Source organism: Camelina sativa, chromosome 5, assembly GCF_000633955.1.
Source record: "Camelina sativa cultivar DH55 chromosome 5, Cs, whole genome shotgun sequence".
NCBI lineage: Eukaryota > Viridiplantae > Streptophyta > Magnoliopsida > Brassicales > Brassicaceae > Camelina > Camelina sativa.
The window spans coordinates 29,058,529-29,070,308 of NC_025689.1; the positions used below are offsets into that span (position 1 = coordinate 29,058,529).

Consider the following 11,780-nt stretch of genomic DNA (forward strand, 5'->3'; position numbering starts at 1 on the left):
CAAACTTGGAACATTTGAGGGTCTTTGGATGTATCGGCTATGCTAGGGTGGAATCGAAGCATCTCAAGAAGTTGGATGATAGGTCTCGAGCATTGGTGCATCTTGGAACAGAACCAGGAAGTAAAGCTTATCGATTGTTGAACCCATCAACACGGAGAATAACAGTAAGCAGAGATGTAATCTTTGACGAAGTGAAAAAATGGAGCTGGAGAGATTCACGTGATGAAACAGAGGTACCAGGATCTTTTGTTGTAAGTTTTGGAGATTTTGGGAATAATGGTCTGAAGGAAGTCGTACCAGAATGCGAACAAGATCATGATCATGATTCTGCAGTCGAACAAGATCACGACTCTGCAGGCGAAGATGAGATTTTTAAAGAAATTCCTCAAGAGCAAGAGTCGGAACAAGATCAACTTGTGTTAAGAAGATCGACAAGACCAAGTGTAAAGCCAAGCTATCTTAATGACTATGTGCTCTTAGCAGAAGAAGGAGAGCGTCTTCTGTTATCTTTGAATGACGAACCAAGGTTCTATGAAGAAGCAAAAGAACTTGAAGTATGGAGAGAAGCTTGTATTGAGGAACTAAGCTCGATTGAAAGGAACAAAACATGGAATTTGGTGGAGTTACCAAACGGTGCCAAGCCAATTGGACTGAAATGGGTGTTTAAGATCAAACGCAATTCAGATGGCAGCATTAATAAGTATAAAGCAAGGTTAGTTGCAAAAGGATATGTGCAAAAACATGGAATCGATTTCGACGAAGTCTTTGCTCCGGTAGCACGTATCGAGACAATTCGTTTCATCATTGCCTTGGCTGCTTCTAGAGGATGGGAGGTGCACCATCTAGATGTAAAAACGGCTTTCTTACATGGGGAACTTAGAGAAGAAGTTTTTGTTTCTCAGCCGGAAGGTTTCACGAAGGAAGGAAGTGAAGGAATGGTGTATAAGCTCAGCAAAGCACTTTATGGACTGCGTCAAGCTCCAAGGGCTTGGAATCACAAGCTTAATCAGATTCTAAAGGAATTAAACTTTGTGAGATGTGCCAAGGAACCTTCTCTCTATCGAAGACAAGAAAAGGAGCATGTGTTGATTGTTGCGGTTTATGTAGATGATCTTCTCGTCACCGGTAGCAGCTTGAATCTGGTTCATGAGTTCAAACAGGGAATGTCGTCCAAATTTGAGATGAGTGACCTTGGGAGATTGACATACTATCTTGGTATTGAAGTCTTACAAGAGAACAGTGGAATCACGTTGAAACAAAGCAGATATGCAGAAAGAATTCTCGAAGAGACTGGTATGAGTGAGTGCAATGCTGTGTAGGTTCCGATGGATTCAGGCTTGAAACTCTCCAAAGGTTTGGGTGATCAGTCCATTGACGAAAGTGAATATAGAAGAAATATTGGTTGTCTCCGATACTTGCTTCATACCCGACCTGATCTCTCTTTTGCTGTTGGAATCTTGAGTTGTTATATGCATAATCCAAAACAATGTCATGGTGTGGTTTTGAAACATGTGTTGAGATACTTACAAGGGACTTCAGGTTACGGTCTTACGTTTAAAAGAGGAAGCAGCTCCGGTTTAGTTGGTTATTGTGATAGTAGTCACAATATAGATGAAGATGATGGCAAGAGCACAAGTGGTCACATTTTCTACCTCAATGATTGCCCGATTACTTGGTGTTCACAGAAACAGGAGACTGTGGCTTTGTCTTCTTGTGAGGCAGAATTTATGGCAGCCACCGAAGCAGCTAAGCAGGCTATTTGGTTACAAGAGTTACTCACTGAAGTTACAGGTGAAGATCTTAGGAGAGTAACGGTTCGTATAGACAACAAGTCTGCTATAGCACTGACCAAAAATCCTGTCTTCCATGGCCGCAGCAAGCACATTCATAGGAAGTATCATTTCATTTGTGAATGTGTTGAAAATGAGCAGGTAGAGGTCGAGCATGTTCCTGGCATCAAGCAGAAAGCTGATATTCTTACAAAGGCACTTGGGAGAATCAAGTTCAAGGAAATGAGAGGCCTTATTGGAGTTCAAGATGTGAGCAAACATGTCTTCAAGCTTAAGGGGGACAATGTTGGTGTAAGCTTGCAGTAGCTTGGAGATCAAGCTGAGTATATTTAGGAGGATCTAAATATACATATCAAATGTTAGTTTTACTTTTCTTTAGGAATCATCTAAAGTTAATTTTCCTATAAGGAGGTGCTAAGGTGTAGCACAACTTATGAGATTGAGAGCTTTAGTTTTAAGAAGTTTTCTAAAGCAATAAACGAGAGTTATTCGTTAATCTTTGTGTTTGATTCAATAGATGTTTGTTTTAGTACTCTTCTTACCTGGAATCTCTCCTTTGTTCTTCAAGACGGTCAAGAAGGCGTTGTAGTAATCAATAACCATGAAAGTTGAATGCTCGGTCTCCTTGTTGAGCTTGGCCACTACTGTCTGCAATAAGTTGTTGTGAATGATCACCGCCAAGTTTACAAATTTTTTGCAATCAGCGAACGATGAGCCTTTCGAGACAACGGGAAGGCACCCGAGAGGATGCAATAATGGTATTGCTATCTTTTTTACTCCTAATGCATGGATTCGCCTCAAATTCACCTCGGTTTGATTGATGACTTGCTTCATGTATGCTACAAAGCCCTGTAATAAATGATCAAGTAAACTCTCTTTCTCATATATATTCATATAAAGCATTGGCCTGATTGGAAAAGTAGTCTAAGACTAAGAGCTAACTAAATGTTGAAACCTGATTTCTAGAACTATGCAATTTAGTCATAAAATGTTTAAGACCGAATACACACTTTCTCCATTTCCTAAAATCTATGTTTTTTGCTTTAAAGTTTTGTTTTATATAGATAATTAATTTTTAAAAAAAATCTGTTGAGGCAAAATTATTTAATATCTCAGTATATAAAATTATGATAGCTAATGATCATATTTATATGATTATGATTAGAAGTTATGATTTTGAACTTTACTATAATATTAAATTATATTTTTGCTTAACAAAAAGAAGTGTATATATATATATAAAGAAAAACTTACAGGTTTTGTGCCATTTCCGGCAATGTAAGTTATGTAGTCGTTACCAGCAACACTAACAAGAGCTAGGGAAGAAGAAAGGTCGGATGGGGAGTAGACATTGCCGATGAGTTTTTCAAAAAGACTGATCTGATAGGTCATGTTGAGATTTGAATTTATAGTCTCGAAGACTCCGGTTCCGCCATATGCAAAATTCATTCCGTACTCTAACCGTTCATGTCCCGCATAATCTTTCCAGAGGTAAGGAATGGGGGATTTTAACCCCAACAGTTTGGCTGCACCCAATTAACCACCATCCACCAACACATTTATATTTATAAAAATGTGTTTCGAAACAATAAGCAGTGTCAACAAGCAGACCATTTATATTTGTAGTGAAGGAAAAAAATTTCAAACTAAGTAAAATTCATTTTAACATGCAAGTATGTACATATGTATCTGCGATTTGAAGTTGGGTTGGCTATTACATAAGATATACATAGATGTTTAACGCAGATAGAATATATTAGATTCATTAAATTAATATGACAATATAACAATCTTGCGACGACTAACTTAATTTCGCAACTTCAATTTTATATTTCAAATGTATAAATGATGATCTTTCACAATGTATCCCTCACTAAGAGGTTGAAGTGGATTCCTCACTAAAATATTTAGTCTCCATCAAGTTTAAGGTGAACTCATTCATAATGTTTTAGAGACGGCCGAAGAGGTACCTAGATAATCGGTGGAGACACGGCCGTCTGAGAAACGGCCGGAGGGTTTACGGGGGAATGTGATGCCATAAGGGACTTCCCATGAGGGAGCTTCATGCATCTTAATGTTCCCGGTATCGACGTAAGAATCTCCAAACACGAACAGCTTCGTTGGACCTTGCAACTGCTGATGATGAGGATGCTTCTTTGAACTCTCAACTCCACTGATGTTTCCTGCCAAGAACAAATTGTAACTTCTAAACTATGCATGTGGATTTTAGGGAATCCATACTAATTAATGAAAGTTACAAGATAACTGTGAATTACCAAAGAGGAGATAAGAGAACAAGACCGGTAATAGTGAGACGAAGAGTTTTAGCATGGAATCCATTTTAGAACACGTTTTTTTGTTTTTTTCGTTTTTTAAAGAGAGAATATGTTGAGGAGATGAGTATAAGAATGGAACTTAGAGAACTGAGAGTGTGCACTTATTTATAATGGGATTTTAACGAAATTAACTCTCAAGTTTTGGCTGAATTATTTTAAAACAATATAAAAGTTTAAAAATCGCTGTTGTAGTTTAAATTTTATCATTCGTTCTTGTGCTTATATTTTATTTCAGATGCATTTCATTCCTTATACATAAATTTCTTCATTTTCATTGCTTTACGCAACATATAGGATATAATATCTTAGAATTGAGTCAACGTTTTAGAGCATCTCCAATCCATCTCTATTTTCTTTTCTATAATAGAGGTGAGTTTTACTCCAAATCACCTCTATTCTCACCCTTAAAACAGAAATTGCTATATTTTCTTCTATGTATAGAGTAAAAAAATAGAGTTTTTCTATATATAGAGAAAAAATTAAGGATCTCTATTTTAGAGATGAGAATAGAGGTGAGTTGAAGTAAAACTCACCTCTATTATAGAGTTTCTCTATTATAGAGAAAAAAATAGAAAAAACTATTAGAGATGGTCTTAGATTCTCAATTGATTGCATCAAACTTCTAATATTTTCTTTAAACGAACACGGCATTCTCTCTGCCTAAGACATCTCCAGTGGTTTCTCTTATTTTTCTCTATAATAGATATAAGTTTTACTCCAACCCACTTTTATTATCATCTCTAAAATAGAGATTGCTATTTTTTCCTCTATAAATAAATAGAAGAACTCTAGTTTTTCCTCTATATATAGAAGAACTCTATTTTTTTCCTCTATAAGACCATCTCGAACACTCGAACTCGAATGAGAACAAGGAAGAGGCAAGAAGCTATCATCCACAACGAACAACAAAACATGAGAAGAACCAACTGCCAACTTAGAAGACTAACATATCTTCCAACAAAAAAGAGCCCAAGCTTAAAAAGGGGAAGAACCAAATGGGAATCAAAGGTGGGCGAGTAGACCAAGGGTGAGAGGAACGACAAAGGCTGGACGGGTAACACAATCACAGCCAAACAAACAAAAATGACGGCTTCAAACAATGAGATACACATGAGCAGTGTCAACACTAGGGAAGGATCAAACAAAGAAGGAACATTAGTCTTCGAGTCGCACCGTGGATCTACCAAATCTAGAGAATACTAACTTCTTCTTTGCAACCACAAAGCCCAAAAGAATTGACAGCTCCATCCGCCTCCAGAAAATCAAAACTCGAAACTCCAAGCAAACCAGAAGATTCCCCTATCGAAGGCCAAGTTTCTGCTTAAAAGAACCCTAACTTGAAACAAACTAAGCCGACTAGCAAATCTAGCAGATCAACAAAGAAGCCAGAACAAGAAATCTGCTTACCAAGCCAATAAGCCTAGTTCTTCACCAAACCAAACCTGATCTAACCGAGTCGGAGACAAGACACCAAAACTAAAGACAAACACTTTATCATGTATATTAATAAAATTTCATAAATAAATTAAAAATTCAACCTTTCAGTAATATTTGAAAGCTTGTCTAGATTTTTATTTTTATTAGTTTTCTTTGTAAATTTTTTTCCTCTAGTTAAGGCTACTAACATTAGAGTTTTTTTCTAAATAATGTTTGGTTGACAAAAAAATAAGTAACAAAAAAAATCCAAAATCCAGTAATGTTGGAAACAATAATAATAATAATAATAATAATCAAAAAATAATATATAAATAATAATAATAATAATAATAAATAATAAATAATAAATAATAAATAATAAATAATAAATAACAAATAATAATAATAAATAATAAATAATAAATAATAAATAATAAATAATAAATAATAAATAATAAATAATAAATAATAAATAATAAATAATAAATAATAAATAATAAATAATAAATAATAAATAATAAATAATAAATAATAAATAATAAATAATAAATAATAAATAATAAATAATAAATAATAAATAATAAATAATAAATAATAAATAATAAATAATAAATAATAAATAATAAATAATAAATAATAAATAATAAATAATAAATAATAAATAATAAATAATAAATAATAAATAATAAATAATAAATAATAAATAATAAATAATAAATAATAAATAATAAATAATAAATAATAAATAATAAATAATAAATAATAAATAATAAATAATAAATAATAAATAATAAATAATAAATAATAAATAATAAATAATAAATAATAAATAATAAATAATAAATAATAAATAATAAATAATAAATAATAAATAATAAATAATAAATAATAAATAATAAATAATAAATAATAAATAATAAATAATAAATAATAAATAATAAATAATAAATAATAAATAATAAATAATAAATAATAAATAATAAATAATAAATAATAAATAATAAATAATAAATAATAAATAATAAATAATAAATAATAAATAATAAATAATAAATAATAAATAATAAATAATAAACAATAAATAATAAACAATAAACAATAAACAATAAACAATAAATAATAAATAATAAATAATAAATAATAAATAATAAATAATAAAGAAAATTATTATTAAACTAAAAAAAATCAAATTGATGAAAATAATGATGAAGTCTTTAAAATCCAAGACTAACATTTTTTTTATTTGATCATTTCAAAAAAGAAAAATTATGTGTTAATGAGTCTGTGACTTATAAACACTAGTTAAAATATCATTTATTCAATGCCAAAAACTTGGGCATAGATTTGATTTTATATTAGATTTGAAATTTTGTATTACTTAAAATTAGAGAGGCCGATATTCCTAGTCACACCATGTTTAAAAAAAATGATTTACAGTAAAAGAATATGTAAGCATATTTTATTTTCCATAAAGATTATTTTGATGTTTGACTTTAGAGTCTCATTTGTATGATTTTCAAATCCATTTTTGTTTGATTTTAAAATTTAAATTTTCTAAATTTATTAAACTCCATGAACTGATTAGTCGACAATCTAGGTGTTATAAATAAATCTATGGAGTATATAACTTAGCCTGAGAGACTCCTATATTTTGGAGACTAATTTCTAGTAAAAGAATAATTTCTAGTAAAAGAAAAAAAGTTAATAATTATATGATAAAAATAGTATTATTGGAGAAGATTAATATATAACTCTTCTTTTCTTGAGAAAGGGGTTACATACTTACATTGCATAAAGCATGAGAAAAAGAGTTGTAACAAGCTTTCTCAAAGCTAGAGTTTTTGGCTTTTAACCCATTAATCTAAATATTATACTAAAAGAAAATTATAATCTCAAACAATGCATTTATTAAGTGTGTGTTTTGGCAAGCCCTTTATTTGTGTTTGATTGTCTGCAGAGCCGGCCCAAAGGCCAAGCTCATGAAGCATGAGCTTATGGCCTTATTTTATGCTGTGTATTTTATATACAAATTTCGGCCATGTTTTCCAAAAAATGTATTTAGTCTAGTGGCATTTGTCTATGTTAAGGGGAATGAGTGCATGGGTTCGAATCTTACTAATAGCAAAACAGCCCTTTTATTTTAATTTGATTGTAGCCTTTATTAACTTAGAGACGGCTCTGATTGTCTGGTATTATTTGAACAAATATTTCTATTTATAATCCAAACATAGTTATTTAAGAGGCCTTTTTTAACATTGATCCCATTGGGTTCCCACTGCATCATCCCACTTAGGGTTTAGTTTTCTTTATTCAAGACAAAGTTAATTTGGTTCATCGGAAGAAATGATGTTGTTGGCGGAGACGTTTTTAAATCATCAAAGGAGATGGTGCTAATGGTGTTGAAGGTGACAGTGGTAATAAGTTAGCAGATCCAGAGCAACCATAACAGTAATAGGTGATGGTTGTGATCGGAGAAGCGAGGGTTGTTGATCGGAAGCATTTTGCAGAAAGCGTAAGAAAGCATGGGTATAATCTCCTATTTTGCTCTCCACGGTACAAATCTGTAAGCCTGGACAGAAATGCCTTTTTTAAAGTTTAAACCCATAAAATACCCATTTCAATAAATATTCCTATAAATCTATACTGTTAAAGCTGAAGTACTCACTAGACTCAAATTGGACCATGACTTTGTTGTGGTATGTTTTTCATTAAAAATGACCATTATACTCTTGGGTCGACAACTAAATTACCACCGGGTTGGGATGCGGATCCTCTTTTACCCGAAAACAGAAGAAAAAAAACTCGCGGATCTATTTGTACTTCAGGTTTATAATATTCGGATCCTGTTTTTGTTTTGGTTCAAGAATAGTTATTACCGTCACAAAACAGATGTATAATCCCTATAAATAAAGAAACTGATATCCGAGTATTTAATGGCTTCAGTAATACTCCCTCCGTTTCAAAATATAGGATGTTTTAAGTAAAACACGCAGATTAAGAAATTTTTACTTTTAACAAGTTCAACCAGTCAGAAACAATACTACATAATATAAAATATTAAACTAATCTAAAAGTTGCATAGAAACTTGAAAACATCCTATATTATGAACAAAATTTTTTTCTAAAACATTTTATATTTTGAAACGGAGGGAGTATCAAATATTAACTACTGCCATATTTAATCCTTATAATTATTATGAATATTAATAATGATAAGAAATTTTTAATACTTATGGATTGTGACTTTGTTACTTCCAAAATAATCAATAGATTAAATACGAAATTGTATATATATGTAAACTTATTTGATTTGCTTTTATATTGTGAGATATTTACGGAAACAACATATCAACTTAATACAATTAAATAAAAACAAATCATCATTTAGTTTAGATTTTTTAATATTTTCTTAACAAAATTATATTAATTAATTATGATTAGTATAGATGGAAAGAATAAAAAACGTAGAAATTATATATATGTAAAGTTGTCAACTAATTTACAGAAAATGTGTACTGTATATCCCACATTGACTAAATATTTTGGAATATGGTTCATACTCAATATAAATATATGACTAATATGTTTTGAATACAAATGAGCAGGAAACTTGATTTATCAGGTATCCAAATTTAACAGTTTAATTTGGTTCTATATTTGAGCATATTTAAACTTTTAAAAAGTAAACATATTATAAAATATTTACGTTTTTAAACATTTTTAAGAGATTATAAATATTTAAATTTTTATATAATGTTTAAATTATTATAAATATTTGAACTCCGTCGAAAGTTTAAAATAGTATAATATATTTAAGTCTATAAAATATTTAAGTAATACTAATATTTTTACTCTTAAAAGTTTTAAAATATAAAAATAGTTTGAGTTAAACCCGTTAAAGCATGTATTTTTATCAAACTATAAATTAAATTGGTTTTTTACAATTTTGTTAATATTTTATATATCAAATATTAACTTCTAAATGATAACCTAAATATACCTAATCTCACTATAAATATAATAGTTTCCTAACCATTGAAATATCTCACACTAAAATTTAACAAGCAACTTCTCCTCTTTTGACGACAAACCAAAATAAAGAAAAACTCTTCCTCTTACAAAACTGCTATCCAATATTACGGTGTGTGACAACCCGTCCCGCGGACCCCACTAGCCCACTGCTAGCTGCCCCAACGGACCGTCCGTGGACCCCACTAGCCCACCGCTAGCCGGCCCAACAGACCCCAAGCTGGCCCTGCAGGGCATCGATCCTAACCCATCACTGTGGAAATCCACATCCACCAGTAGGTTATTGGTGCGCCAGGCGTTCCTCGAACCCTGGTCCCCATCCTTTAACAACCTTCCCACAGGACAAGTTGCCACCAATTGACAACCCGTCCCGCGGACCCCACTAGCCCACTGCTAGCCGCCCCAACGGACCATCCGTGGACCCCACTAGCCCACCGCTAGCCGGCCCAACAGACCCCAAGCTGGCCCTGCAGGGCATCGATCCTAACCCATCACTGTGGAAATCCACATCCACCAGTAGGTTATTGGTGCGCCAGGCGTTCCTCGAACCCTGGTCCCCACCCTGCAGATCAATTAGTGGCAACTTGTCCTGTGGGAAGGTTGTTAAAGGGTGAGGACCAGGGTTCGAGGAACGCCTGGCGCACCAATAACCTACTGGTGGATGTGGATTTCCATAGTGATGGGTTAGGATTGATGCCCTGCAGGGCCAGCTTGGGGTCCGTTTGGGCGGCTAGCAGTGAGGCTAGCGGGCTAGCTGTGAGGCTAGTGGGGTCCATGGGATGGGTTGTCACACGGTGTGTCTATCCTCTTACAAAACTACTATCCGATATTGCGGAGTGTCTATTCTCTTATAAAACTACTATCCAATATTGCGGTGTGTCTGTTTCCATGAAAAACTACATTTTACAAACGACTTACTCTATTAGGATTTCCAATTTACTGTATAATCCTAAATATACAAATAAACATTATATAAACAAAGAAAATATGTCAAAATAAAAAACTATATTACAAAAATACAAATTACAAAAAAAAAGTAACTTAAAAAATATAAAATTTCATGCTGTAGCACGGAGTATCACATAGTTTAATGTATTTGTGTAAAAAATTAAATCTTTGTTGTCAATAATTATGTTTTGAAATAAAGGGAGAGTTTGAAAAATACTCATTTTCCAATACTACTTTCAAAAATGCTTTCTCTCTCCCTCTCTCAAACCTTATCAAAGATGTCCATACAAATATGAGATCTACACCAAAACGTGAAAAACATACACAAAATGACTTTTATATGTGTCTAATATCTTATAAATATTAGTTGCCGATCTAGAAAAATATTTTGTATGAGACACAATATATTTATCTTTATAAAGTTGTTTTAAATACATCATATCCATACATGATCTAATTATTATACGGATATGTAAATAATTTTATAATTAATTAAAGAAATAATAATAGTAAACTTATAATTGACATTTCATTAAATCATGCCTACTAAAAAAACAAAATTAGAAGAAATTGTACATAATTTAGTAAATTATTTATAGAATAAATATATAATGAAAGGAAAATACACCATGTAAAAGTGTATATAAACACAAATTATAAATTTAGTGTGGGGTAAATGCCCTACTCTATCTAAAGCCTACACCTGCCTCTGATAAACACCTTATAACCTTATAAATACTTTATAAAATCTTATAAAACTTTATAAAATATCTTATAAAACATTATGAAAACATTGCAAATTAGGTTGTTTGGCAAAAATTTATAAGAAAAATGTACTCATCTCTAACATGAAAGAAAATACTCCCTGTCTCTAATAGTTTGATGTTTAGTATTTTTTCACATATTTTAAGGCAGAAAAATTATAATTAATTTATTATTTACTTTTGTTTTAATTGTTTAAAATGGTACGTTTTCTTCATCCTCACCTCTCTTTTCTTTCCCACTTCTCCACTTTTTACTCAAGTAAAATCAATCTGTTAAAAACAAATAAAATTTCCTAAAACATCTAACTATGAGAGAAGAGACATAGGGAATACTAAACAAAACAGTAGTTACTACTTTCCCATCTTATTGTATGTCTTGCTTTATTGCCCTTTAAAATCATTTAACAAATCGCAACTACAACTAACAATTTTTTTTTTTTTGAAACTACAACTCATAATTTTTGGTGATTTGCTTTGCAGAAAGGGATAAACAAAAT

General features: G+C 31.6%; 1 protein-coding gene across 1 annotated transcript in view; it reads right to left on the reverse strand.

Moving 5' to 3' along the window:
* Nucleotides 1-4,130, reverse strand: part of LOC104787800 (GDSL esterase/lipase At5g03610-like) — a 6,761-nt gene extending 2,631 nt beyond the window's left edge. Inside the window, exons 1-4 of the mRNA XM_010513442.1 lie at nt 4,067-4,130; nt 3,761-3,973; nt 3,045-3,316; nt 2,333-2,639 (exon numbers count right to left, since the gene is read on the reverse strand). Of these exons, the coding sequence (XP_010511744.1) occupies nt 2,333-2,639; nt 3,045-3,316; nt 3,761-3,973; nt 4,067-4,130 (856 nt within the window). The remainder of the gene's footprint in view (nt 1-2,332; nt 2,640-3,044; nt 3,317-3,760; nt 3,974-4,066) is intronic.